The sequence below is a fragment of the Arctopsyche grandis genome, chromosome 11 (genome assembly GCF_051622035.1).
Source record: "Arctopsyche grandis isolate Sample6627 chromosome 11, ASM5162203v2, whole genome shotgun sequence".
Classification (NCBI taxonomy): domain Eukaryota; kingdom Metazoa; phylum Arthropoda; class Insecta; order Trichoptera; family Hydropsychidae; genus Arctopsyche; species Arctopsyche grandis.
Genome location: NC_135365.1, coordinates 8,158,075 through 8,185,768, shown reverse-complemented (window position 1 = coordinate 8,185,768; position 27,694 = coordinate 8,158,075). Strand labels below are relative to the sequence as shown.

Genomic DNA, 27,694 nt, shown 5'->3' with positions numbered 1-27,694 from the left:
AGATGAATGATTGGAATTTTTATTGCTTTTTCTTTGTTATTTTCTTTATATTTTTCTTTTTTTTTGTAAGACCGGTGTGACGCTTTGGGGCAACCTGTCAGGTCACACTGGTCATTTTATTGTTGTTATTATTTTAAAATAATAAAATAAATTAAATAAATAAAATGTATATATTATTCTCTGTTATATTTTGGACCATTGAAGCGCATTGGTTCATGTAATGCTACAATGGTCTAAAAATAAAAATATAAAACGACAATGATGTTGGGTCTTATTTTATCAATGAATTCACTAAAAAGATTATTAATATGCAGTTTACTAAAGTTATACTTAATATGTGACACTCGAGGGAATAAGGAAGTTAATGTATACCTATCTCCAGCAGTATATGATGAGATCTTGGATCCACGCTTATAACCCCAAGTTGGAAACTTCCACTATGCATAAACATCTCTATGAATAAATTATGACATTTCATCCTAAAGATTAAAGGTACAGACACACAGACACGTGTTTTTTAGTTAGTTTTGGACATACAAATAAACGCTAGCACGTCTAATGTTACATCACATCCTTCGCAAGACTAACCCCCTCGACTGTTTTCCTGATATTTTATCCTTGTATTGACACACGTTTGACATCTATAACGTTGATTCCCATATTAAAAAAAAATGCAGAAGAAACTTATCGAAAACTTATCGATCGTACGAACTAACAACATGAAAATACTCCCATCACAGCTATAATCTCCCTAGGCGTAGCGTACGATTTAGTATGTCTGAGCCTTAAGGATACTCTCTGGAGAAAAGATCAACAGACTCGCAAATCAACTATTGCGCAATATTTAATCACATAGATGCAACAAATTCATAATTTTCCTCAGTAAACATTTCGAACTAGCGTGGCGCTTATTTGAACGCATTGAAAAGCTGGAAAAATGTTCTCTGTTTTTCAAGCGCATTCCTTGTCTTTAGTAGTGATCTGACCTCAAATTCCCACTACTTCCTACTAGAAAAAAATCTACAATATTGCATAACAATTACTTAGATTATTTTGATTTACTTTAATATCACCAATAGCCAATAAATCAGAACAAAGGCAACCTATGTTTTTCTATATCTGAAGATAAGCAAAATTTTTCATGGCGCCATGACTTCCACCAAGTGGGCAAATGACGCCCTGGACCTAAAATTATGGACCTTCCACTCTCAGCGATACCAACATTTGTACATGTGTCAATCTACATAACTATACCAACTATTCATTTAATTACTGACTTGACGAGCACAATCTCAGACTTCTTGATACCACGACCAATAAAACTATATCTACAATATTTACAATTAAAATACGATTTTATCGCAGCCAACACATTTTGAATATAATAGCTGAAATGCTTATCTTTTACATTGTAAATTACGAATACCAACTCAAAACTTACATAAAATCTTCCAGATCCACGACTGCTGTAAAACGGCAAGCTTCGTAAGTGCCATCGTTGCGAATGTCTCCGCATAAACTGTAGTCCCAGGGACGATTCGCCTGGCACGGAACATTCAATCCAGCTTCTTTCACTTCGACTGGGACACTTTTCTTAAATTCCTCAACTCCGGGCTGAGAATAATCGAAGGTTTCCTTCCAGCGTTGATATCGATTCGGAATTTGGCCGCGTAGGAAACTTTCATCGCTGAACAGATTCAGGCCCCTCGTATTCTCTTCACACTTTGCAAAATGGCTCGGAATCGGTTGATGGCAGCCGTGGAATGATTTAACACTGTTTGGGTAGCATTCCTCGACCGGACGATGATAGTCGACCCACGAAGAGTTGGAATAGAACGTTCCGTCGTATGATTGAAACGACTGGGTCTGGCGAGTGTGGGGAAAGTCCTCGTAGACTGGAGCAAAGGCAGCTTGCTGAAAGCAGTGGTCCAAGCCGGTAAAATTCCGAGGGTAGGTCGGGTTCAGAACGCGAATGTCAAAGTCGTCCTCGACCATTTTGCCGAATGAATGGATACGTCGAATCACACAAAGTGTTACACAAATAAAACGTTATCACACCGCCGACATTGTCGATTCGACAGATAACTTTCCATATCAAAATCTGAAGCGAGACTGATTTGGTTTTGGAAATAATAATAAAATAAATCGAACGAGCTGTGACATCTTCAGTCACCGGTGGGAATTATAGAGGGAAAAAAAGTGATAAGCAAAGCAAAATGTTGTAATCTTATCCAAGTCAAACAAATCAAATCAAACTTTCAAATATTGATTAGCGGACACGGGGTCAATTATATGACGGATACGATTTTATCTACTTTGTACTTCGTCACTATGAAAATGATTGGAAATATATTTTTGCAATGCATTATTTTGTCATACTAAAAGCAGGTAGAATCAATCAGATCTTGAAAACGGGACATAATTTTTGTATGAAATGGATTGAAAATACCGTTGGTGCAAAAAAGCAATTTAGCTAAGTCTCAATTTGAGGTTAACCCATGTAACATAAAAAGGGCAGACACACTGAGTGGTACGCGGCACGTGTTTTTTTTTTTAAATAATTTTGCACATACAAAAAACCGGTGCGCTCCATTCTACCAACTTGCAATATCTTGGGAGTCGTTTTCTTAACATTTCGTTTGCTTAAACAGGAGTCTATTTAGGCTTTTATTTAGATTTACTTTGCCAATCGGTCTGACAATATCCCGATCGCTTTGAAACTTTGCCATTTCGCGAGGTTTCGCCGCCGATAGAGATTTCAATTGCTTCCGCTAGTTCGATGGTGAAATATAGTCGCAATAAACACGTTTAAGAATCCAAAAATTTTGGAGACGGTGACAGCTAACCTTTTCCCACTGGCATGTAGCCTTATATGTTCGACTTTCAGCCCCCCCCCACTCGTTTTGTCAGATTTTAATTGTTTAAACGCCTATAACTTTATTTAACACGTGCTTTCAAAGTATTTGTCAAAAACCCATTCATAATATTGCTTTATCTAGTATTAAATCAAAATAATAATTCGCACAAATCGGTATTGACAGTGGAAGTCCCCAAACAACAGAAATTCGTTACAAAAGAATGCACCGAGGTGTGGCAATTTTGAAGGGTGCACATTTTTATTCACCTTTGTCCGAACTTTTGCATAATTACTTTGTTTTGTAATAAAATATGTACATATGCATTTTATTAAACTGCTTTGTCGTTTCGAAGACACGCATTATTGCCGTTCATTATCGAGAGGATGTCATTAGTTAAGCGATTCTAGCAATGAATTAGTGGAAATCGTAATAGAAAAGCAAATTTTCAAATTCGAATGTGTATGTAGAGCCTCGGGGGATAGAAACAACCGTGATGACGTCATACGAATATTAACAAAATAATATTGATATGATTTTGACATAGAAAGTCAAATATTGAAATCAAATACTGCGATGTGGAAAATTTGTTCTTTTATTAAAATGCATTAAAGCTGTAGTTGACAGTAATGAAAGAGTCGAGTCCTATTTTTTCAGGCGTTTTGTCCTTTGTCCTATCTTGAAGGACAAAAAGGAAAAACGGAATATACAGGAACGACGCAACAATGAGAAAAGACGAAAGTTGTCCTTCACTCACTTTATTGCGATACTTAAATTTTTACTAGTATTCACAACATAAATTATATTCAAGTCTAAGTACAATAATGAAATTCTATAAATAGATTTAACGAATGTAAATCTATTCAATTAAATAATATAAATAGATTTAAAGAATGTATATAATTCATTAAAACAATAAGCAACTGCAGTGCATATTTTTTAGCTCGAGTATTTTAGAATCACTTACATATACATATGTACATACATATGTATATAGGCATAAACATCATCATTAGACTTTGGCGTTGGCTTGGTGCTCTTTAAATAACAATAGACCTCTCTATTAATTAACAAAGCAAGAAAGTAAAAAATCATGGTCAACAATAAGGAACCATTTTTTTGTTGTGGCTATTTGCAGGTACTATATCTGCGAATTATTGGCAATTTGCAGGTACTATATCTGCGAATTATTGGCTATTTGCAGGTACTATGTCTGCGACAGTCGCAAAGCCTTCTGCGCATGCGCGAGAACTGTCACTGTCAGCGTGTTAAGTGTTAAAATTTTGTTTTAAACCTCTTAAAATTTAGTTCGAACTCGTTAAGTGACGTACAGTAAAATTTATAATCCAAATTAGTTAGTATTATTAATTGTTAGAAAATTATTATCATATACATCGTATAATACCTATGTACATACAAGTACAAGCGGTGAACTAGCTAAATGATATAAATATATTATTATAACGTGCGAAATTTATTTGCCTCATGTATAATGAACGATTGATTAAACAAGTCTAGCATACATTAAATGTAAGAAATTATAATCGGATTATGCGCATGCGCAGAAGGCTTTGCGCCTGTCGCAGATATAGTACCTGCAAATAGCCAATAATTCGCAGATATAGTACCTGCAAATAGCCAATAATTCACAGATATAGTACCCGCAAATAGCCAAAACCTTTTTTTTTGCAAAAAGCATCATCCCAACGCCGATCTTTCAACATCATTCGCAAACATTCGCCATCCACTGTTGGATAAAGGCCTTTCCAACACGTTTCCAATTGTCTCCGTTTTGAGCAACTCTCATCCATCTCATACCTTACATTTTTCTGATTTCATCCACCCATCTCCCCTGTGGCTTTCCATGCACCCTTTTACATTCCCTCGGGTACTATTCGAGCACTTCTTTCGTCTATTATTCTAACTACATTACCCGCAATTTCAATTTCTTTACTCTCACCATAACATCAACCATCATTTTGATACTTCTAACCCACGTATTACGTTATACCAAGCATACAGCGTTCCATACTTCTTTATGATAATAAAACTTAAATGGGTAATAACGAACTTAACTCATGTACCAATTCCTTTCCAAAACTAACTCTTCAAATATCAACAGGCACAACACTAGTTATAATATAATAAAATCATAAGAAATAAAAAATGTGTATTTCATAATTGGTATGTGATACTGCGGATTAACAACTATTATATTCCATTCCGAGATCCTTTATATGGTTAGTTTATTTAAATAAGAAAATATGCCAAGTTGTTATGTTAAACAAATGTACAAACTATTGATTAATAGACTAATCAATATAAATTTATAATAATTTACACAAAAATATAATAACAGTGCAAAATCTTGACCTTGCTGAAATAACCCTCCACTGAAACATAATGTGAATGCTCCATATACCCAAAAGTATTTCATTGTCCTAATGCATGTACGGAATAAATTTAGAACGCTTTGTGACCAAAATGAAAGTGCATTGTCTCCGAACATATTTCAGTCTCAGCATGTGCATTCAAAACAATCTCCGATAGTCAAAACTTCGCCACACGTCATACAACAATCGGATTCATCGATCGTCCTCTCGGATCAGAGTCGCACTAACAAAATAATATTTGAATTAGCATAAAAAAACGAGTTCATAAATAAAAAACATCGATATTTTGCATATAAATTGATTCGACGCAGAAATGTTGATTAGTCGCCATCGCCGACAGTGTATGCAAACGTTTATACGTGTGTACATATATGTTGACCCATTTAAGCACTATCTCCGATTCTTGGAATCGGTCAACGCTGCACAATTGCTTTGAGAAGAAAGAATTGTGAATGGGGATTTCGATATGAACTTGAAATTTAATACTCAATATTGTATTGAAATTTAATACTCAAGAGAATTGAGGACGAGGAAAAATTGAATTATTGGGGACTGTTTACTTTTGCTGAAATTACTCAGTATTTCAATTATTTCACTTGACAGTTTATTAAGAAATTCACAGAAATCAGTTAAATTTATATTCAATGGAAATTTCGTTCTATTTGTAATCAACGGTACTAAGATACTTGCATTCCAAGCAAGGAGCATGAACATCTCCACCATCAAAAAGCTGGCAGTTTCCGAGAGACTCTCCATAACATGTAGAAAAAAGATTCTATCCTACTTTAGCCATATTGCCAGGAAGAATGTTGAGAGTTTAGAGAAGCTGATAGTCACTGGAACACTAGAAGGAAGGCAAGCGAAAAAACAATCTCCCATAAGACGGTCAGATCAAATTGAAGAACTGATGGTTCGTCTCTAAACGCTGTTTTTAACTTGGCACAAGACCGGGAGGAGTTGAAGCGGATCATCCACCGAATTCCAGATGATAGAAATGATTGATTCAGCATTGAGCAAATCAGAAAGATCATACTATAGACAAAATACAAATGGATCAAACTAAAAAAAATGCTGTTATTTGTCAATTATGCTTACAAATGAAAATTTTCCACAACAACAGTAGATTAGATTAGAAGAGGAAGGAAACAAATATGAAGCAATGGACTTTTTGATACAGAAAACACTAAAAAGTACCAATTTTGTATGCAACTGTTAACCATTGAATGCTGACCAACGCTGATTGGCCTTTTGCCAACAAGTCCATATGCCTGAAAAACGCTGATAGACGTTGTATTTTGAGCATGTACAAAGTAAACAAGAATACTACCCTTTAAGCCTTTCTAGGTAGCATTGAAAAAAAAATGCATTGAACATGGGTCGTGTAATCCGTGTCAATGTTTATAAAGACACCAGAATTTCTGAATTTATAACCATAGCAGAATTTCTCAATGGAAATCCTCAACTAATTGTGGTTTGGGATTTAGATTGTGAGCATTACATTTTCAACAACAATGAAGAAGATGGAGCTAGTTTTGGAAAAATACATTCAATAATAGACTTCTTTTGTTAATTTCATATTGTTGCAAGATATATTAGAGAGTCTAAACCAGTGGTTCTCAAGTGCGGCCACTAGTGGATTTTACTGCGGCCACCAGCGACTTAATAGTAAATAATACTAATATTTAAAAAAAATTAAATATATTTTAAAAACTACAAAAAAGTAACTTAACAATAATATTATAGAAACCATGCTCATCATTGACAAACTAAAATTATAGCGAAAAGCCTTGTGACAGAAGTTGAAAATGACAATTTTTCAATTTTATCTTCTGTTAGTGATTTCATAGACAAGATGACAGAAACAACTTCAAAATTAAAATTAAAATAATAGAGTGTCTTAAATCTCTGAATCTGGAACTTGATGAAAGGTTCGAAGAATTGAATATTTTTAAAACTGTTTCTTTTGCATCTTCCCCTTTTATTATGAATGAAAATTTCATAGTACTATAATAGATTAAAATCATTTTTAGTATTGAGATTAATTAACTGGGCTAACGTAAAATATGCATTATTAGAAATTAGTCATGATCAAATACTTAATAACCATTTTAATAATATTTCGGTTCAAAAATTTCGGATGGAAATATACGTTCACAATGAAACAAACCAATATAAAGATTTGGCAACAATTGCAAAGATCATTCAGTGTAATGCACTTTATTAAAAACAAATTTAGAAACGAGCTGACAGACGCAAACTTAGAAGCAGCTATGCGGCTTGCATTGGAAGAAAGGAGTATTGAGCAATTTCCATTTGCATTATTATTAAATAAATAGATACCAAAATGTTAAAATTTCTTTTATTTTATGTTATAAATTGATCCACTTTTTTTGTAACTTTAATTTATTTGATTAAATTTGGTGCGGCCACCAGACATTTCCATGGGACCACTATTATCACCTGTGCGGCCACGGTAAAATTTCGCCTGAGAACCACTGGTCTAAACACACCTTTATAAAACTCGAAATCCTCGGTAGTTTGGATTAGCTACAATTTTTATACCTGCTTTCTATTGGATTTCTAAATAATTCTATAGTTGGAAATGTTGGCGATATTTTCAGCGTGGCGGGCTTTCAACAGAAAAGACGTCAGCACTCAAAGTGTTAAACGACATTAAACTCATTAAAAAAAAAAAATGAAAAAAGATTCGACTTGTCTTTTGTAACTTTTCGATAGAACGCATTATAGTAATACATATATCATGAAAACAAACAAAAAAAAACATTATAAAAATATACACATCATATCAGAAACTTTTCGATTTCAATTTCGATTCGAGTCGTTCTTCCTCCTTGTGCATAAACACATCAAGTATACGCTTCGTGGATAAATCTTATATAAGTGGCCGATTTCCATACGAAAATGCACAATGTTTTTTCCACGGAAAACATTCTACAGGACACATTCTTTTTAAGAAACACTGACCTATGAATAAACAAACTGCAAATAAAGAAATTCGTGCATAGTACATATGTACATAGGAGACAGCCAAATTTGTATATAAACATAGTATCAATTACACATATCTGATCGAGTGTACATGTATTGATATATAATTGTCAAATTGCATACACACACACACACACACATGTACGAAGAATGCGTGTGGGGGAAACACGTGACCCGTGTGTACATCTGATTGCGACAGCTTCTGTCATTCTGGAAGTGGGAGAGCAAATGTCAGGATGAGGTTGAGGGGGGATGGGGGTGGGGTTGTGGGCAAAACATATGAGAATAAAGTGTGGGGGTGGAGGTGTCTCACTTGCGTTTCTCCTTGGGCCTGGCGGGGTCCTTGGGGTCTGCTGGCGGGGGCGAGGGCGAAGGCGCGGGGGCGGGGGCGGGCATGTCGGGGCGGGGGGAGGGGGGGGCACTCTCAGGCACTGCGGAGGAGCGCCGCACTCGCCGCGGACAACACTACTGACAACGAATATGGAGCCGTGGGGCGGCCGACTCTACACCACTTCACCACTTCACCACTTCTGCGAACACACTGACTGACACTCACAGCAACGCGATTCGCGGCCATTCTCTTATATATATATATTTTTTTTTTTTTTCATTTACTTTTCGTCGGAAGCGTTCATTCGCTAATTCTAATTCATAAAATCTCGGTAGCTCGATTTTAATCTTGCCGATTTTATTTAATTTTCAATTGAATAGACAAATCTGTGGAGAATAATAATAATATATAGTCTGGGGCCCAAACAATCTGAATAAAGGTCTGTTCATACTTAACAGCACTGCACGACTCCGTTTCAAATATGTCATTTTATTACATTTCTATTCATATCTACCTACACGTCGCGGTCACGTCACGTTCACAGCACTTTGGCCGAGTGCAAAGCAAAATCGGCTTAGTTATACATTACAGGCCATGACGATACGGCGTAATATTGCTTACGTCGTATTGTCGAGTACTTACAATATGAATGCATACACGTGCATTCGTAGCTACGCGTCAGAATACAAGTCAGCAAAAATGTTTCGGCGTTTATCGAACGAAAAATTATGTATAATCGCGTTGTTGTTGGAAGAAGAAGCTCAAGAAGGCAATAAAAAAGCACGGAGGCGTTTTGATGTGCATCCCATGTTAAAAAATAGAAAAACTGAAGGAGAGTTTTGGACACTGTATAAGGAGCTTGTGGATGATGGACAAATTTTTTTTAAATATTTCCGTATGAACCGATACCAATTTGAAACAATACTGGATAAAATAAAAACACAAATCACCAAAAAATCTACAAAAATTAAGGAAGCATTGTCAAAAAGTCATTGCCAATGCCATTGTCAGCGCCAAAACCATGTCGAAAGATTGAACAGCTGTCAACTGTCACTATCGATAATTGGTCCAAAACAGCAAAGCGGCAGACTCATGGCACGTAATTCGCGTGTATATTTCCACGATGGCCAAAAAGACGGATACGATACGTTGACGGATGTTGCTGTAAGGTATAAGCAGGAAATGTCGGGTACTGCTGTAAGCCTGCCGTGGCGTAAACGTGACGGTTGATATGAACATACCCATACAAAATGTACCAAAGAATACTTTTCGTACGGCCGGATACCTGCTGAAATTGGTACGTGCCGACTAGGTATGAACAGACCTTAATACACGACAAAATATTCGAGGAGACTCGTTCTCCGTTAGAATTTGTACCATATTTTGTTAGAGTCATCGTAAAGTTACAGAGAGCAAAATATTTTTTGCAAGAAAAAGCAAGCATGATTACCAAAAATAGGCGTGGAAGGGTGCTTTTTCCAGGAAACAGGGCTAAATACAAAGCTAGAGAGCAAAATAAAGGTCTGTTCATACCTATCCAGCACGACCCGTATCCTGCAGGTGTCCTGCAAGTGCGGATAGTATTCTTTAGTACATTATATGGACGTATTCATACTCCATTCGCGCATGCGCATTTACGCATTCATGCGCGTCCATATAGAATGTACTAAAGAATACTGTCCGTACTTGCAGGACTTGAGTCGTACTGGATAGGTATGAACAGACCTTAAAAGGTTCACCATAAAAATGAACAATGAACGGCGCAGGATCGCGCCGGCCTATAATGATTACTCTTGTCTTCGGATCTAAGGTATTCCTAAGGATTCAATAGGCCGATGTAGGCATTGAAGGCAAAAACAACAACTGTGGAGTTTCTCATATATACACATGCTTAATTTATTATTTCTGTTCTACGCTTTCTTCTAAATTTAGTAAACGGATTACATCGCAAATGATTTTTTTTACGAGATTTGGGCAGATTTCTATACGGCAATTTTCCTATGCGACAAATTTTCATGCGATAGGAGACCTACGCGACTGATTTTCGTAGTGGCGATTATCCTGGTAGCGATTCACATTTGGGATGTAATCACGGAACCCTAAATTTTTACAATTCGATTAATTTGTCACAGAAATCAAAAATTTCCAGTAAAATTAGAAATATTTACGGAACTGGTTGAATGCTTCTTTTATATCAATACATTCTGCTATTGCTTTTTTTGTAAAATTTTTAAATCCAGTTAAAAACATAAATAATCGTACATTACAATGTCCTTTCGGCCAAATTTTTGTTTGAAAACTGTCACATTTGACAGACGTGATATCCCACGTGGAATACTTGTACTAATTTTATTTTTGTTTTTATATCTAACCTCCTGCCATAATGTCCGACGATGAAGACATGCCACAGCTTCCAGCGGACACAATAGCATTTTTGCAAGAATTTTATGCACTACAAAAAGAAAAAGAGGAACTATTATTAAAATTGGAAAACGGTGAACGTTGTGAAAACGAAATATCATTCGATGAAGACTGGGTGAATATAATTTATTTATTTTGCTTAAAATTTTCTTTTCAATTTACTTTTACTTTTACAATTTACTTTTCAGCAACTCAGCCAATTTTGGTATGACGACCCGACAATTGAAAATATTGTCAAAGTCGTGACTGAATGTATACCACCGAACGGATCAGTTTGTCTAATTTCCAGTCCGACACTTTACAGCCCACTCAAAAAAGCATTGGGCTATAAAAATTGCACAGGTTGTATAGTATTCGTTTCACTCATTTAAGTTCCTTGAAAATCGCCTAATATCAACATTTTATATTACAGTAAAATTGTTCGAGTACGATAAGCGTTTTAAAGCGTACGGTGACGATTTCATCTACTATGATTTCAACGATGCCCAAAATATTTCCGAGGAATTGCACAAGCACTTTGATATTGTAATTGCGGATCCTCCTTTCTTATCTGAAGAATGTCTTACAAAAACCAGCGCATCTATAAAAATACTCGCCAAGGACAAAATAATCCTTTGCACTGGGACGATTATGTGCCAATTAGCGTGTGAGCTTTTAGGCCTAAAAATGAATAAATTCAAACCGAAACATAAAAACAATCTAGCAAACGAATTCTCAAGCTATTCTAACTTTGATTTTGATAATGTATTGGATAAGGTATAACAACAATGTAAAAAATAATGTATTTTTAAGTCCTTTATTAAAAAAAGCACATATTGTGAAATTAGTATATTATTATTAGTATAATAGAATCATTTATTTTTTCAACAAAATAATATGTCAACAATAATGTTATTATTGTATAATTTATTATATCTAGAAGTCGGAAGAGCTCATATTTAACTTATGAACTTTTTGATTATTTATATATTAAATAAATAATTACATACCAAGAGCTTGTGATTTTCCGACCTGCTGGGTAAATATCGATCAGTATCTTATAATGCTCGCTCATAAGAGTTAATCAAATTCATTCAAAATCGGTTTACGATCATTGTAATTGGGCAAGTTACGATAAAATACATTAAAACGTCATTCTCATAATAAAATCATAAAAGATAATATCACTAGCAAGGCACAAGTTCAAAAAATTTTCAAAAGAATCCCATGAAAATAACCATCAATAAATAGATGTAATTCGACAAACATTAATATCATTTTACTGGATATGATCTGTCATAAACTTAACTATGTGAAAAAGAAAAACAAAACAAAATTAATCAACAAAAACAGTGAACAAAATAATAAAAATTCTTTTAATAACTATTTATATTAATCAGAGAAACATTTTAATCAACTTCTCTAGACTGGACACTGGATTTTATTGTCGTAATAAATGAAGTAATATCAGATACATTTTTAAAAATATAATCGAAGATACATACTTCACAATTTCAATAAATTTTGAAGCCCATAGCACAAATATAGCCAATTTCATATTATTATAATTTATATAATAAAATATTTTAGAAATTACCGTACTGAATAAAAAATAGTTGGTCTTATTATTTTAATATTAATACATCTTTACTTAAAATCAAAACTTTACAACTTATCTTCATGGTAAAAAATCTGGTTATTTACTCAATAATGATATGGAAAAGTAAAGCACGTCAAATCCCCTAACTTTCTCATTTGATAGTACCAATGAATTTATTATTGCAAAATAGTGGTAACAGTATTATTTCACTAACAATCAGTTTCACCTATTGTATGTATGTTGGTTGACTATGTATGTATGTATAATGAAACTAATAAAAATCTTGTAAAAATTGAGACTAAATTGAGTATAAATCGATTGTAAAAAAAAAAAAGTACATACAAAGAGTTTGTGAAAATTATCTAATTACAAACTAAACAAATAAAATAATAAAGAGAGAATAGTAATTAAAAACTGTAATTTCTCGTCAAATTTCTTTGGAACATTTACTACAATATCACAAACCATAAACGTGTAGTGTTATGGAAAAACGGGGCACCAATTTTCAATGTAAAAAAACGGAGATCAAAATAAATACATATCGTATCGCTTAAAAATTACCAAATAAATATATAATATATGCGAGTGTGTGGTAATAGTAATAATATAACAATAAAATTATTCACGACTATCTAAACTTATCCCGTCCCCCGCTTTCGTAAATATATACGTTCAACGTTAGTTATTTAAAATTTTCATTCTAAGAGTATTGCTCATCACTATATAAAGGCACACCACCATTAGGAATAAAATAAGGCCCATGTCACAAAAGCTAAACGAACATATGTATTTACTTAAATTATTAAGCAGCTTAACGCAACGTGCACATCATCCCGTCCCGCATTTCCCACTCTCGAACACCCCCTTGCGGAAAAACGGCGAAAATTGGACGAGGGTCTCTTTGGTCAATGGTTGAGCGTGAAACGGACATCTCTTATCACTAGCACATGTTTTGATTAGTGTTCTCAGAAACTTTTCCAACTGTGGACGACGGCTGCCAGCTAGCGATTCCGAACTCCACAGTTGCCGAGGTGGAAACGATATTGCGGCAACCTAAAACGGCACGTTTGAATCGTTATTTACATAAATATTGAATAGTTTCATATAGATAATCGCACTTACTTTAGCACCATACAAAATTTTCATGTTGATGTACAGCTCTCTAAATCTCCTATACCTTCTCAACAATGCCCATCTCTCTTCTTCTAAATCGATACGAACTTCATATTCGTAGTGCGTGGACTTGCCTGCACCCCTTATCACGAAACAAGGGACAGAAATACACTGATCTAAAACAAAACAATATTGCTATGGTATTTACATATGTACATACTACAATTCAATACAAAGATGATTTAATTTATATTGTACTTACTTAGAACATCGGAATGTAATAGCCAATTGGAATTATCATAAGGCGTAGCCTGAAATCAAAATGAAAAATATTCAAGAATGATTTATTTATTCAACTACTATCTATTAGGGTGTGAGATCTTTTTTTATATTATATTATACATATATGCCTTCAAATAATTGGTAAGTGAAAAATCGGAAAGTGAAGAGGATTCTCATTGTTTACAGTCAGTTATAAATCGATACACATCATCATCTACATACATACAGCCACCCACCATCCACTGCTGGATTTTGCGCAACTCTCATCCATCTCACTCTACATTTTCCTAATTTCGTCTACCCATCTTCCTTACAGCATTCCTTTCACTCGTTTACATTCTTTCGGATACAATTCCAGCACTTCTTTTATCCATCTTTCGTCCATTTCAATCTTTTCAACTTCTTCACCATATATCCACTACCCTTGTCATACTTCTCACCTACGTATTCCATTTTCTATATCTTCTCGTTATGCCGAGCATACAATATTCCATACTTCTTTGAGTGCATTAAACTTTCTGTAGCATATTGGCGTGCACTTTTCAAATTTCACATCCATACGTCATCACCGGCAAAACACATTGATCGAAGATATTTTTCTGGGTGACCGTCACCGCACCGACAGTCAAAAAATCGAAAATGTTCGTTTACCATGCATACATATGAAAAACGGTTAGTATATATATATCAGCGGGTTGCGGTAAAACTCTCTCTCCCCCCATCGTACATTCTCACTTAATTTGCGCGAGAAGGATACAAGAGGAACAGGCTTTTCCTTCCGTATCCTGCGCGCGCACATTTAACAAGGCTGTATGACAAAAAGAGAGATAATTTCACCGCATGCCACTGATATATATTATATATACATAGTACCGTTTACCATGCACCCTTTTTTTATCTTGATTTGATTTTCGATCTTTGCCTTCCGATATTTGCTTTTTCGATCTTTTGACTTTCGGTGCCGTGAGGTAGACCCAATACATTATCAAGTAAATACCTCATTTAGCAATGATTTAATAACAAATATATCGTGGTTTATAAAGTGCGCATAATCTTACGCACTTTACAAAAACCACAAAAGAAAAATTAAATTCAATTAAAATTACCGTAATATTGTCATTTGTCCTATTGAGTATGTGTAAATCGAATAAATTCATCCTAGAACCTAACACGCTATCGCCGTGGACGTTTGATATTGAATCAGTCGAAATTTTAACATCTTGCAGTGGTGACTCTTCGTTAACGGACCAAGTATTATTGTCGTACACTTCTGACTCGCTCGTGATGAGCTCGTCGTTGGACGTGGAAACATTGTCAGATCCTTCAATCTCATCCTTTAGCCGCTGCTGAAGCGGATCAGTCGTGACGACGCGCAATGTGGTGACTCGGCCGGTCGAATAACTGCCTTCATTGAAGGTGTCATCAGTAAGGCCTTCATCAGACAGGAGATTGTCCGTTGTTTCTCCATCGCTGCCACCATATGGTGTTTCGTGTATCGGAGTCACCATTATTGAACGCGATCTCGAATTGGAACGGTTGTCGAAGTTCGAATACTGCAATGCCATTTCCAAACGCACGTACTTGCGCTGAAGCTCTTGAAGTACCTGAAAAATGCAATGTATAAAAGATTGCAGATATTTTCTTTGCCGGTTTGTGAAAATATACTACTAACCGCTATCTGATGATTTAATTCTTCTTTGGAACAGTCATTCTCTAAGCTCGATATTACTAACATTTTTTGAGCAGCAACTTTTTGGCAAAGTCGCTGCATCGCTCGGAGAGCTTCTCCTTCAGTAATATGTTTTGATCCTGAAGTTCCACGACCCATATCTCCTAAAATACAAAAAAAATGTATGCTTGAGTACAATTTCATAATAGATTAGTGTAAAGAATATAAAATAATATTACCAGCAAGCTTTCTTCTTAACTTTGCTCTACTGTGACGGTCTTCTGGTGAAATTTTATCCGAAAAACCAGGCGATTGAATCAACATATTGTTCTTTTTCCCCTAATGATTAATAAAATAGATTAAAAAATGGTTCTATAAAAACATCTGTAAGAATAAATTGGATCAGCTGCACATCCAGATCAAGTGATATCCAGACACACGACCCTATACCTGGAGGAAAACACGAATCGCACAGCTGCATGGCAAACGACCTCGAGACAACAACCTCTACACACACGTCAAGCGATCCAGAACACACGAAGGTACAAGAATAACATCACGCAGCTGCATAACGAAAGACCCCCAGACACTAGCCCCATCGCAATAACTTCAGCACACAGCCGCATATCAAACTAAATTATATAAACTAACGCACTAGCCCCAGACGGCAGTGAGCCTCTGGAGTTCAGCCAGCCCACTCCTCCAAAGTCGAGCAACTACCTTCTTCGTCATATACATACTCATATAATTAACAATAAAGACACTTCTTCTAAACATAAACGTGGTTCCATACACTGGTCAACATACCTACCTACCTAAGCATCAATGCTATAAAAACGAGAAAAACTGAAAAAATCTCTTTCCCAAATAACCTCTTCTATAAACATGCTTTCAACAGAATCCAAACTATATATGCCACCTCGGTTCTAATAGAAATTGAGAAAAAAAATGATGAATCAAAATGACCGTATAAATCGAACGGGGGCCATAACAAATATGATATTAGAGTTAGCAAGATATAATGCAAATACACTCGAACCAAACCAACCCTCTTGGGAATTACCTTATTGTAATCTTCAGTACTGGACATTTCGTCACTGTCGTCCAAAGATGGTAGATTTTTATTCTTCAACTTCGGAGGAGAGCTGGTGATCGGTGTGCTTTCTACGATACCACTGTCCGTCATGATGCTGGGAATTTTACCATTGACGTATCCGCTCGACGCCATCTTATTACTATCGTATGGCGTCGACGTGTCTACATTCGTGGAGGAACTGTTGAGGTTTGAGTCGGACGGCAAAGATATCAAGTCATTTGTGGTGGTTTCCAAAGAGCATGAAGAGTTGGCGGTGTGAAACGTATCGCACGTGGTCAACGTAGAGCTGGACAATTGCGCCAGTTTTAAATCTAACGTCATTCTGAAACAAAAAATTGGAATTATCATATGTATATGTACTAATTATTGTATCACTTTTCATACCCGAGTACAATTACATACGATTTTTTCCTCTCTCTCAAATCTTCTTTATCGCCACCTTCATTCTCTAAAGTAGAATTTGGCGACACTTTACTGTCTTCTTCGTCTGATAGTGCCTGACCATCTAAAATAGTAATAGTTTATTAGCATATTGTATGTAATGATTGGCAAGTATCAAATTCAAAACATTCTTATCATGCCAGTAAACTATTTGGTCTAACAAGCTGTCTAGCCATACTAGCTACATAAATTAGGCCTACTCAGATACATCGACACAAAGCATAACTTTTAAAAGCCTAATTTCAAAATGATCAATACCTTGATTATCTAGTAAAGTTTGTTGAATTCCAGCTTCTTGCAAGGCCAACAACGAGAGTTCTGACTCTAGTTGATGCACTTTAGAACGGTGCGAAGATAAGCTGGCAATGCGCGTCTGCAATTCTTGCTCCAATGATGATAGTTCTTTTTTCTAAAAATAAAAGAAATTTACATTTCATAAGAAAATGACTCAAATACGAGCAACATCCAGATCCACCTTACTGTTTCTGAAGAATTTCCTTTCGACAAATTTATACTCACATGATGATTGACTAAATCTCTCATAGCTAAAGCTGCTTCAGAATCATACTGTTGTAACAATTGAAGCAAACCTTCGGCCGAACTGTCAGTCAGTGGATTATCCGCACTCGGAATGATATTCTACATGAAATAAAAATAAAATACTAACACAAATATCGTATGCTAGTATATTATTGAAAGGAGCTTCCGATGTTTATCAAACAAAGAAAAAACTAAGCTAAAGGAAGGATAATATGAAAAAATGTAAATCTTACCGCTGGCACATCAATGCCTTTTTGTTTGAGCTGTTTAAGTTTATCGACGATGAGTTGTTCCAGCGTTTTGCGCTTAAGCTCAATCTCGCGTTTCACAGTCGATGCATGACTAAATTCACAATCGACCTTTGAATTGAAGAAAAAAGAACAAAATAAAAGAAAATAAGCAATGATCGGTGCTCCGCTACTAAGCCGTCTATATACAATTACCATCTGTTGATGATTCTCTTTCAGCGAAAGCAGTTTCTTTTGTCGTCCGCTTAGTTCCGTCTGCCGCTCTTTGAGAGCCTGCTGACCGGCTCCCCATCCTCGCTCCAGCGCTTGCCAATCTGAAGTCAACTGACGGCATTGCGAAGCGTATTCTTTCTCCATTTGTTGCCTTTCCTATATATGCCAAATTTAACAATATATGACATGTTTCTGGTATCGATTAATATTTTAACCCTATTAAAATCAGAAACAACTGTTATAGATTCATCATTATAACTAGAAAAACAATAAATATTTAGTCAAACTAAATTCAAGCCATTTCTATGTCCTTGGCATTACTAGAGAGATGTTTCTTTAGGAGGCAAACTACACTGTTCTAAAAGTGACTTTTATTTTATTGTTGGTGAAATATAACTTTTTTAATACATTTCTGCCAACTGAACACGAATATATTATAAATCTATAAATACGTCTAAAGTATTGCTATAAATACGTCTTATTTCCTCTGCAGGTATATATAAATACTTATCTCAAAATCAATCAATACAAAAAAATCAAAGTGACGCTATGTATAGCGACACCAACTTCAAGATATGACAGTTTTATACATCAAAAGTGGCGTAACAAAGGGATGACGACGGGATTGTCGAGATCCCGGGCGCTGCATAGGCAAAATATTTGCCACAAAAAATAAAATTGTCATATTTTGTAATAACTAAAGTTCATATCGAAAAGTACAGTGTAAGCGAGTGACGAATTAGTCGACAAAATTCTCCAAAAACATTAAAGTTTATGACTGTTCTCGTAATCCGTCTATCAAACATTCAGTCTTTCTAGGCTTTGTATCGAAAGTAATAGTGTGGCGACAGATTTGAGCCTGTCCATGAAAGTGGAAGTTGCATTTAAGACAAAAAAAATATATTTGCCCTGGGCACCATTTACGCTCGTTGTACACAAGTAAAGAATATACGTACAGAATCCAATCTTTTTTGAGCTTCTTGCAACTGTTCCTTTTCCATATGCCACTGACGCTCTCGTTCCTCCTGTTCCTGCTGGAAAACCTCTCTTTCTCGGATGAGCTCCAATCTTTGAGCTTCGATTTCATCAGCGCGAATATCAGTTTCGATATCACTGCACACAAATAAAACATTAAAAACACCATTAAAACAATTCAAAACAAACATTAAGCCGAAAAAAAATTACCCAACGACAGAGGCAAGATTTTCAGTACTGGCAGCCAGATCTGTAGTAGACCAACTCAATAAAGAAAGCCGAGACAGATTCATCATCGATGTACTTCCTTCTTTCCGCAGCTTAGCAGCTTCGGCAGGGTCATTGTACCGGAACATATTCGTACGACCGAGCAAAAGAATACATCCTGAAAAACTATGCATTAGCACTGAGCTTTCAATGGAACAATATGCATATTCAAATAGTACAAACCTTGACTGAGTTTCGCCGGTTTATCAATGAGAACCGTATTCAACCAACATTGAGCGTTTTGATTTGGATATATAGTAGCCACTCCATCGTGGAGACTTATCCGACAGTGCTCCGACAAAACACCTCCACCGGTCAAAATAATATCAGGTACAGCTTCACACTCTTCGCTTCCGATCAACGTTTCACCTTCCTGCAAAAGTCATATGAATCGATTAATTCCTTTTTAATGATCAATAAAGGTAGTCGCTACGATGCATACCTTCAGGTGGTATAAAGTAACACCAGTCGAGAGGAGATTATCGTCGATTCCGACTAGATGAGGCATGTCGGAATCGAGCACAACGCCTAAGCCGCTCTTTCGCAATCCGAGAGCCTTTTGCTCTTGAAGGATTTGTTGAGTCTCTCGCCACTTTTCAGTCCACTTCTCAGTGAGGACCTTCTCTTGGGCTTCTTTCCGTTGGAGCGTAGCCAAAACCTGCGGTTCGTTGTCGATGGAATGCTGAAATTATTAATGCATTGATTAAATCCTATATTCGTATACATTTCGCTGTGTGGAATTATTAAAACCTACATTATGAGGTCCGATCTGCGATCGCAGTTTGTCGATCTCTTCCCGAAGCTCTCGGATAAGTTTAACGTTGGGATCTTCATTAATAGTTGGTTTGTTGATGATGTTTTTGGCTCTGTTGGCGTATCTGAGTGTCGATAAAGTTTCGCCGTAGTTACAATCTGCCGGTGATATCTATGATTTTTTTTTTTTAAATAAACAGTCTAATAATGTCTGTAACATCATTTAATATAATATGATTCATTCACACTTACAGCTGCGATCATAATTGTTTTAGAATTTCCTCCGAGTGAATCTTTCAAAAGCCATGTCAATACTGAATCTCTGTATGGAATGAACACATTTTTGGAATTTTTTCCGTTCTTTTGCTGAGGAGCTACGTTGTTTTGCATGAGTGACGATTCCGCAAGCGCCGATATAACCGAGCCTAAGGTAACTAAAGACTTGTTTATATGAGCTCCTTCTATCAGACGTTGGCCGGTAGCACCGGTAGCATCAGCTCTTTCACTAAAATAATCACAAACACAGATGTAACCAATACCAAATATACTCAATTAAATTTAAAACGTATAAAAACTTACCTTCCAGCCAAATCTACGAGATGCACTTTAGAAACAGTTTCACTCGGCATATTATTATGCTGTAGAAAAACAGCTTGCACAAACGTGATGGTGAATATAGCGTGAGACCTACTGGATACGTCGTTCATTTGTGTTGAAGCCGTCGTACGGTGTAAATTTCCTCGGTGCATACATTCCTATTCGCACACAAATCATATAATAGATTAATTTTCAGTACGATTTTTCTCAATTGAAAAACGATCTAAGAGCATTACTTGAATGTCATCATAATCAGAAACCAGATGCTTTGATAGATCCTGAACATACGGCCCGAGTCTAGGATGTTCTCGGACTTTCAAAGAATGCCCCGTCTCTCCACCGAGCAGATCTTTGACTCTTTCATTGTATATTTCAAGATAGCTGACTTCGGTACGGTAAGAAGCACCATTCTCTTTACCGGCAGCGACACGGGAGAACAAACTTCTGCAGATTCTCGGTATCAATCCTTGACACTCCTACAAATAAAGTTTTTTTTTTTTTTTATCAAAACTTCAAGCATTGACAGACTATTATCATAGTCAACTCACCGGTGAACCCATCATAGTGAACGTTTTCCCGCTACCAGTCTGTCCATAAGCAAAAACGCAAGCATTATATCCTTCAAAAGCACTGTCTATGACATCAATACCCAAATCAGAAAAAACCTATAGAGTAAAATTCACAATATTGTATCATTTTATTTCTGTGATGAATAAATAAAAGTATTGAAAAATCAATTACTTGTTCTTGTGATGCAAAATGATTGTCATTGGTGTCATAAGACCAATAGGAATGATCAAAAGTGAAATCTTTATATCGATCTCTGCTCACATCAGATGGCTGATTTTGAGAAGTTGGGCCCTAAAATAATATTTAATAATTTTTTTAGTCATACGTGTACGTATATTAAATTAGATTATAATTTTTATTAAATATTAACTTTTAATGAATGTAAGCGAGTCTTCTTTCCGTCCATTTGAACTATGAGTTTAGCATTCATATCCAATTCCCTGCAAAAATAAAAAACATTTTAATAGTGGCATAAAAAAAATACGAAAATTAAATATGCTGAAGGATAATTAATGAATGTTGATTTCGATTGTATAAACCTTGTTTATATAAACATGGTTAACATGTAGTTGCCACGAGCGATTGTAAACATTACTCATTGCGCTATGTTTAGATTAGACATCACCCAATAACAAAAAAAAAAACAAAGGCACCAAATAGCGTAAATACTGAACAATTCCACTATCAAATAAAAATATTATAGTTAAAAATGTAGCAAATACGCATTTGCGAAATATTAAAAGCGATTTAGGCCAATCGAAATATCTGCGAAATTCGCATTCATCGTTCGGTATTATTGAGCGAAATAATATCTTGCGAAAAATTCAAGCGTGAGATGCTGGCGATAGGAGGGGTGAGAACGAGTCAATAGAGATGTCAGATAGTGACGTTGAATGTTGAACCTTTGGTTGAAGGGGCGAACCCGCACCGCGACCTTGAGCGACGCCATTTTGGAAGGCGACTCTGCCACTCCTCGACTCTTCCCACTCCCACTTCAGCTGCACCGAGTCTTCAGCTTCAGCTACACATCGAACTGTCAACAGGACACTGAGTCGCCTCGCTCACACCATGACAGCTGCGTTCACTTTTTAAATAATACACTCGACTTCGCAACCAGCCAGACTATGACCATGACCGATTCGAAAGTGAGTCATTCTAGAATGCAATTCGTTCGTTGCATTTGTAACAGACTGTTCGATTTAATCAATTAAAACTATACAAACTCGAACATCTTTTTCCATTCATACCATTTTTCTTAGCCATGTGATATTCATTAGCCACTTGGATTAAAATTATATAGTTACATACGCCCATTAGACTAAGCAACAAAAAAAAATCACCATAGAAGTGATTAATCAGTCTTTAACTAATTTGACTGTAGGGATATAGCACGACTTGTACCATACGAAACTAGGTCGATGATATTTCCCTCATCGAACTTAATCTGTACAAATGACATCATCGCGTCCTGTTCTCGTACACGAAAGTCAGCCGTGGCCGAAATACTTCGTCCAGCTTACCCATAAAGGCGATTCGACTCGCTCCAGATACGCAATCACGAGTACACGGGAAATCCCAAGGAGCTACGCAACTACGCATCAAACATAGAACAAAAAGGAAGACCTCGACCCTGTTGGAATCTTCCAGAACGTGATCTCACTAGCCCAGCTACACGCAACTTCAAGCAACACCTTTATAAACCAGCGCATCGTCTCCAGATGCCAGTGAGCTTCATAAACTCGACCTGGCTCGTTCCAGCGAATCCCCTACCTACTTCGCTGTACATACAAATACACCTGTATTAATCGAGTAATAAAGATCCCTTCAAAATACAACTGAATTTCCATAGGCCGGGAAACGGTCCAAACCTTTAACCCGCCCTATAGTATGACAATGACTTTTGTGTATTTGTTATTGTATATGATACATATATGTATGAGTAAAAAAAATCTCAATTTTTACAGATTTATGGCTTTTGTAGACTTTAACTCAAACTATACTTTAATAATCAATAAAAAAAAAAATCTAACAATTGAATCCAATATTCAATTTTGGTACAGCATTACCAGATTTTGAGTTAAACACTGCAAAAGCTAAAAAACTGTGAAAATTGCACATTTTTTTAAACGCTCATATTACATAAACAAAAAGAAACCAACAAAAATCATTGCCATTATGGAGGATGAACGAATGAGACGACTGGCATGTTAATGCACGTGTTTATTATATGACAGCTGAAGACAGAGTGAGTAGTAGCTCTCCGAACCCAGCCGAGTTGGTTCCCACTCGCAGGAAGGCAACCAAACTCGACCATGTCGTATAAGCGAGCCGCCACATCACTCCCCCCCCCAGCATCAGCGATACCAAAATTACAAAGAAACAAATTTTACCAAAAGAAAAAAATTGTTGACGTGGGTCATCCGCTGTGTACATAGGTGTACCGCCCTGAATGGTCGGTAGATTCGAGGGCGGTGACGTCGCGAGCAGGACGGTGGCTGGTCCGATGGTCGCGCGATGCGATGCTGCGGCGGCGCCGCTCTTCCGAGGCTGATGTCGGTTGGTGGGGCGGCGGGGGTGGCAGGGGCATCGATGTGGTTGATGATACTCCGAGCTGGACCGTGAGTCGTTGTGGCTCGTGGAGGTGTTGTAGCGCTACCGCCCGTCTCGGCGTGACGACGCTCGTGGGGACGGACGGGGCCTTGATGATGATGATAATGATGGTGCTGAGGTGGTGTATGTCTTGTGGTGCTGGATGACCGTTCTATGTGTAGTGGATCGCGCATGACTCCACATCCAGCTGTCAAGATCGTCGTCTCATTCGCTCCCCCATTTTTGTAAGCACCTGTCATCGACGTTGTGGCTGGACGTCGGTAGGTAGGTAGGTAGGTAGGTAGCCGTGTCTGCTCGTTTATTGTCACCCGCGGGCCGCGACGCGTGTTGATGGCGATGGGGGCGCGGCGGGTAGCTTCCTGCCTGGCTCGGCGAGGCAGGGATGAGCGGCATGTTGAAATTGATCGAGGCTGCGTGGCTCGATGTCGGGGGTCACCAGTATGGGGGATGAACGAATGAGACGACTGGCATGTTAATGCACGTGTTTATTATATGACAGCTGAAGACAGAGTGAGTAGTGGCTCTCCGAACCCAGCCGAGTTGGTTCCCACTCGCAGGAAGGCAACCAAACTCGACCATGTCGTATAAGCGAGCCGCCACACCATATTTCCATATATCAGATCACCGGTTTTGATTCGGAATAGCACAAGTTGTGCTATATTCCTACATTGGCAAACTCTGATATGAAACTGTAGGAGCTCTACGACGTGTTCGAGTTTGGGTCACCATCCCACGAGTTGGGATTAACTCGATCATACTGGTGGTGACCACTTTACTTCCTTCCTGTCCGTCACATAAAAAGTCCGTAAAAAGCGTGTTTACAACAAACCGTCATTTCATTCCGTAATCCCCTATAAAAGGTATCTACTTGGGCGTTACAAATATCTAAATTTGAGCGGCACCAGAAAAATACTTCAATTCATACAAAATATAATTTTTTTTTAATAAAACCTGAAACCTTTCATTTGCTAGCACCACACGTTAGCAGGTTTGCTACAAATGATTGTAAACTACCCGGCTGCATGCTCATTTCGATTGCATTTTAACTGTTTGAATTTCAGCATGTACGAAAGATGAGATATTAAAGGGGTTTGCACATATGACATTTCGATGTACATTTATGATTGGCAATTCTTAAAATTGAGTTGGATCTTTCTGACAAGTTTAAAATGGCAAAAGCCGAGACAAAAGTATGAAATGAGCATGCGCCCGCTTGGGTTGCAATCATTTGCAGCGCAGGGCACGTTAGCCATTGAACTTTACCGCTGAACTGTAAATTTTAAAATTCTTAATTTTATAATCCCAGCGACTAGCAACTTTAGCGTTTTCTATACTTCAAATCGACTCGTCAAATAGTTTTCATAATGTATGTAGATCGTCGTTTCATTTAGGTGGGTATTTGTCAATGAAATGAAGTTATTTTGACACATGGGAAAAGTGTAGTATGTTATGGGCGTAAATCGCAGCGTTTAGAGGTGGGACCGCGAGCCGTCAAACAGAAGTCGGTCAGCGAGCCGTCATTCGACAGTCGGTTGACAGCGAGTGGTGCAGTCGGCTTTTCGCGTGCGACGGCCAGGTTAGGTTAGGTCGGAAAGAGGAGTAGCCGCGATGGCGGTGTCCGAGGAGGCGGACTTGCGCGGGAAGGTGGAGGCTCGCTTCCTCACCATGTGGAACAACGTCAAGTACAACTGGACCGTGAAGATGAAGACGAGCTTCTCGAAGGAGTCGCCCGTGTGGCTGCTGGGGCGGTGCTACCACCGCAAGCTGGTGGCGGCCGACTCGCCCGACCGGCCCGAAGTGGCGGCAGATGCCGGGGCCAACGCAGAGGCCAACGCCGCGAGCAATCTGCGGCTGGAGGGGGGCGAAGGCCTGGACGGCTTCCGCGCCGACTTCGCCAGCCGGCTGTGGCTGACGTATCGGCGCGAGTTCCCTCTCATCGGCGGCTCCACCCTCACCACGGACTGCGGCTGGGGATGCATGCTGCGCTCCGGCCAGATGCTGATCGGCCAGGCTCTCTTGCTCCACTTCCTGGGCCGCGGCTGGAGGTGGGACGGCGACCGAGTGCCTCTGGACGCGAGATCGTACCACGAAGACTGTTGCCATCGCATGGTCATCAAATGGTTCGGAGACAAGCCGTCTTGCAACAGTCCGCTCTCCATCCACCGGCTGGTCAATCTCGGAGAACACATGGGCAAGAAACCCGGCGATTGGTACGGACCGGGCTCCGTCGCTTTCCTCATGCGAGCGGCTATCCACGAAGCTTCCAAAGAGAATTACGAATTCGACGATCTGTGCGTGTACGTGGCGCAGGATTGTGCCATTTACATCAAAGACGTGAGAGAGCAGTGTGTCAAGCCCAACGGCGCTTGGAAATCCCTCATCGTTCTCGTCCCGGTGAGACTCGGCACCGAAAAAATGAACACGGCATACGGGGGCTGTCTGACTTCGATGTTGAGTCTCGAATGTTGCATAGGAATCATAGGCGGCAAACCGAAGCATTCGTTATACTTTGTAGGCTTTCAAGACGACAAGCTGATACATTTAGATCCGCACTATTGTCAGGAGATGGTCGACGTGTGGCAGCCCGACTTTGCGGTGTCTTCGTTCCACTGTCGCTCGCCGAGGAAGATGCCCCTGAACAAAATGGATCCGTCGTGTTGTATAGGTTTCTATTGCGCCAGTCAGACTGAATTTCAGAGTTTCATAAACACTGTGCAGCCGTTTTTAATACCGCCCAACTCGACGGGCAGCTCCGAATATCCCATGTTTGTGTTCTGCGATGGCCGGAGTTCAGACGTGCGCTCACACGCTACTCGATACTCGATCGCCGAAGCGGACGAACGCTGGACCTCGAACGTTATCAACGACAGTGATACTGATCTCGAGTGTGAGGACTTTGTTATTGTATAAATATTTTAAAAGCTAGTGCGTTAAAGATTATTTGTATAAATTAAATATATGTTTTTATTTATTTCTAGTGTTTACTTTGAATTGACTTCTTGTAACATAATTTACCAATTTTTCCTAATATTATAAATGCTTATACAACTAATTCATATTTTATTTATTGAATTTTATACCTATTGTATGGGTATTACTTTTATGAGAATCTTTTATAAGAACAATCTAAAATAATGGCATCATAAATGACACCACATAAAACAACAAAGAATTATATGTAATATGAATTTTACGTCAAAAAATATTGCAGATGAAAATAATTGATTAGCAAACTTTACCTTCAATCAATATTTACGTCTATATATTGTTTATAAAGTACTTATTGGTTATACGGACGCATGCAAATATCAAGTATACACACTTACACTATCACATGCAAATACACAGCGGTTACATAAATGGCCACTAAGTGTCGCAAACAGTTTAAGTAAAGTAGACATAAAATCAGTGATAGACGATATATCTAACAATATCAATAAAAGTCGTAAACGCACTCCTCAAATAATCTTATACATATTTACATCATATCATGTGTACGAATTTCACATACATTCTGGCGGAAGCCAGTATTGCTTCATTGCTGAGATAACCCCTTCAAATAGATATGTTTATTCAATTTATTTGAGGAAATTAAATAAATTGGCAAACTCTGATAGGAAACGATCGACTTCGAGCTACAGATATCCAAGTCTGATCGGCAGTACTGCAGAAATACTTGGAATAAATTCTCTTCAATCGGTCAACCCTGGACTTGAACCCGGAAACCTCTCA

The 27,694-nt window shown here is 37.7% G+C and overlaps 4 protein-coding genes across 4 annotated transcripts in view; 2 read left to right on the top strand and 2 right to left on the bottom strand.

Annotated features, from left to right (window-relative positions):
• The window catches only part of LOC143919358 (uncharacterized), an 80,974-nt gene extending 72,170 nt beyond the window's left edge, over positions 1-8,804 (bottom strand). The window contains exon 1 of the mRNA XM_077441633.1: positions 8,571-8,804. Coding sequence (XP_077297759.1) covers positions 8,571-8,653 — 83 coding nt within the window. The 5' untranslated portion in view covers positions 8,654-8,804. The remainder of the gene's footprint in view (positions 1-8,570) is intronic.
• A 2,056-nt stretch (positions 8,805-10,860) lies between these two features.
• Positions 10,861-12,303, top strand: LOC143919479 (EEF1A lysine methyltransferase 1). Its single transcript, XM_077441825.1, has 3 exons — positions 10,861-11,124; positions 11,198-11,351; positions 11,422-12,303. Exons 1-3 carry the CDS (start codon positions 10,972-10,974, stop codon positions 11,769-11,771), a joined length of 657 nt encoding a protein of 218 aa, XP_077297951.1. The 5' UTR covers positions 10,861-10,971; the 3' UTR covers positions 11,772-12,303.
• Positions 12,286-22,478, bottom strand: Klp98A (kinesin-like protein 98A). Its single transcript, XM_077441824.1, has 24 exons — positions 22,255-22,478; positions 21,723-21,792; positions 21,524-21,643; positions 21,331-21,447; positions 21,019-21,258; positions 20,765-20,940; positions 20,438-20,690; positions 20,187-20,357; positions 19,875-20,114; positions 19,616-19,805; positions 19,376-19,550; positions 19,147-19,303; positions 18,173-18,346; positions 17,963-18,088; positions 17,709-17,828; positions 17,448-17,598; positions 17,151-17,253; positions 16,716-17,070; positions 15,892-15,991; positions 15,656-15,816; positions 15,090-15,587; positions 13,964-14,012; positions 13,711-13,877; positions 12,286-13,641 (listed from the first exon to the last, which is right to left on the bottom strand). Exons 1-24 carry the CDS (start codon positions 22,299-22,301, stop codon positions 13,417-13,419), a joined length of 4,185 nt encoding a protein of 1,394 aa, XP_077297950.1. The 5' UTR covers positions 22,302-22,478; the 3' UTR covers positions 12,286-13,416.
• Positions 22,479-25,435: 2,957 nt separating this feature from the next.
• Positions 25,436-27,474, top strand: Atg4b (Autophagy-related 4b). The gene has a single exon (XM_077441666.1). It carries the CDS (start codon positions 25,571-25,573, stop codon positions 26,870-26,872), a length of 1,302 nt encoding a protein of 433 aa, XP_077297792.1. The 5' UTR covers positions 25,436-25,570; the 3' UTR covers positions 26,873-27,474.
• The last annotated feature ends 220 nt before the right edge of the window (positions 27,475-27,694 follow it).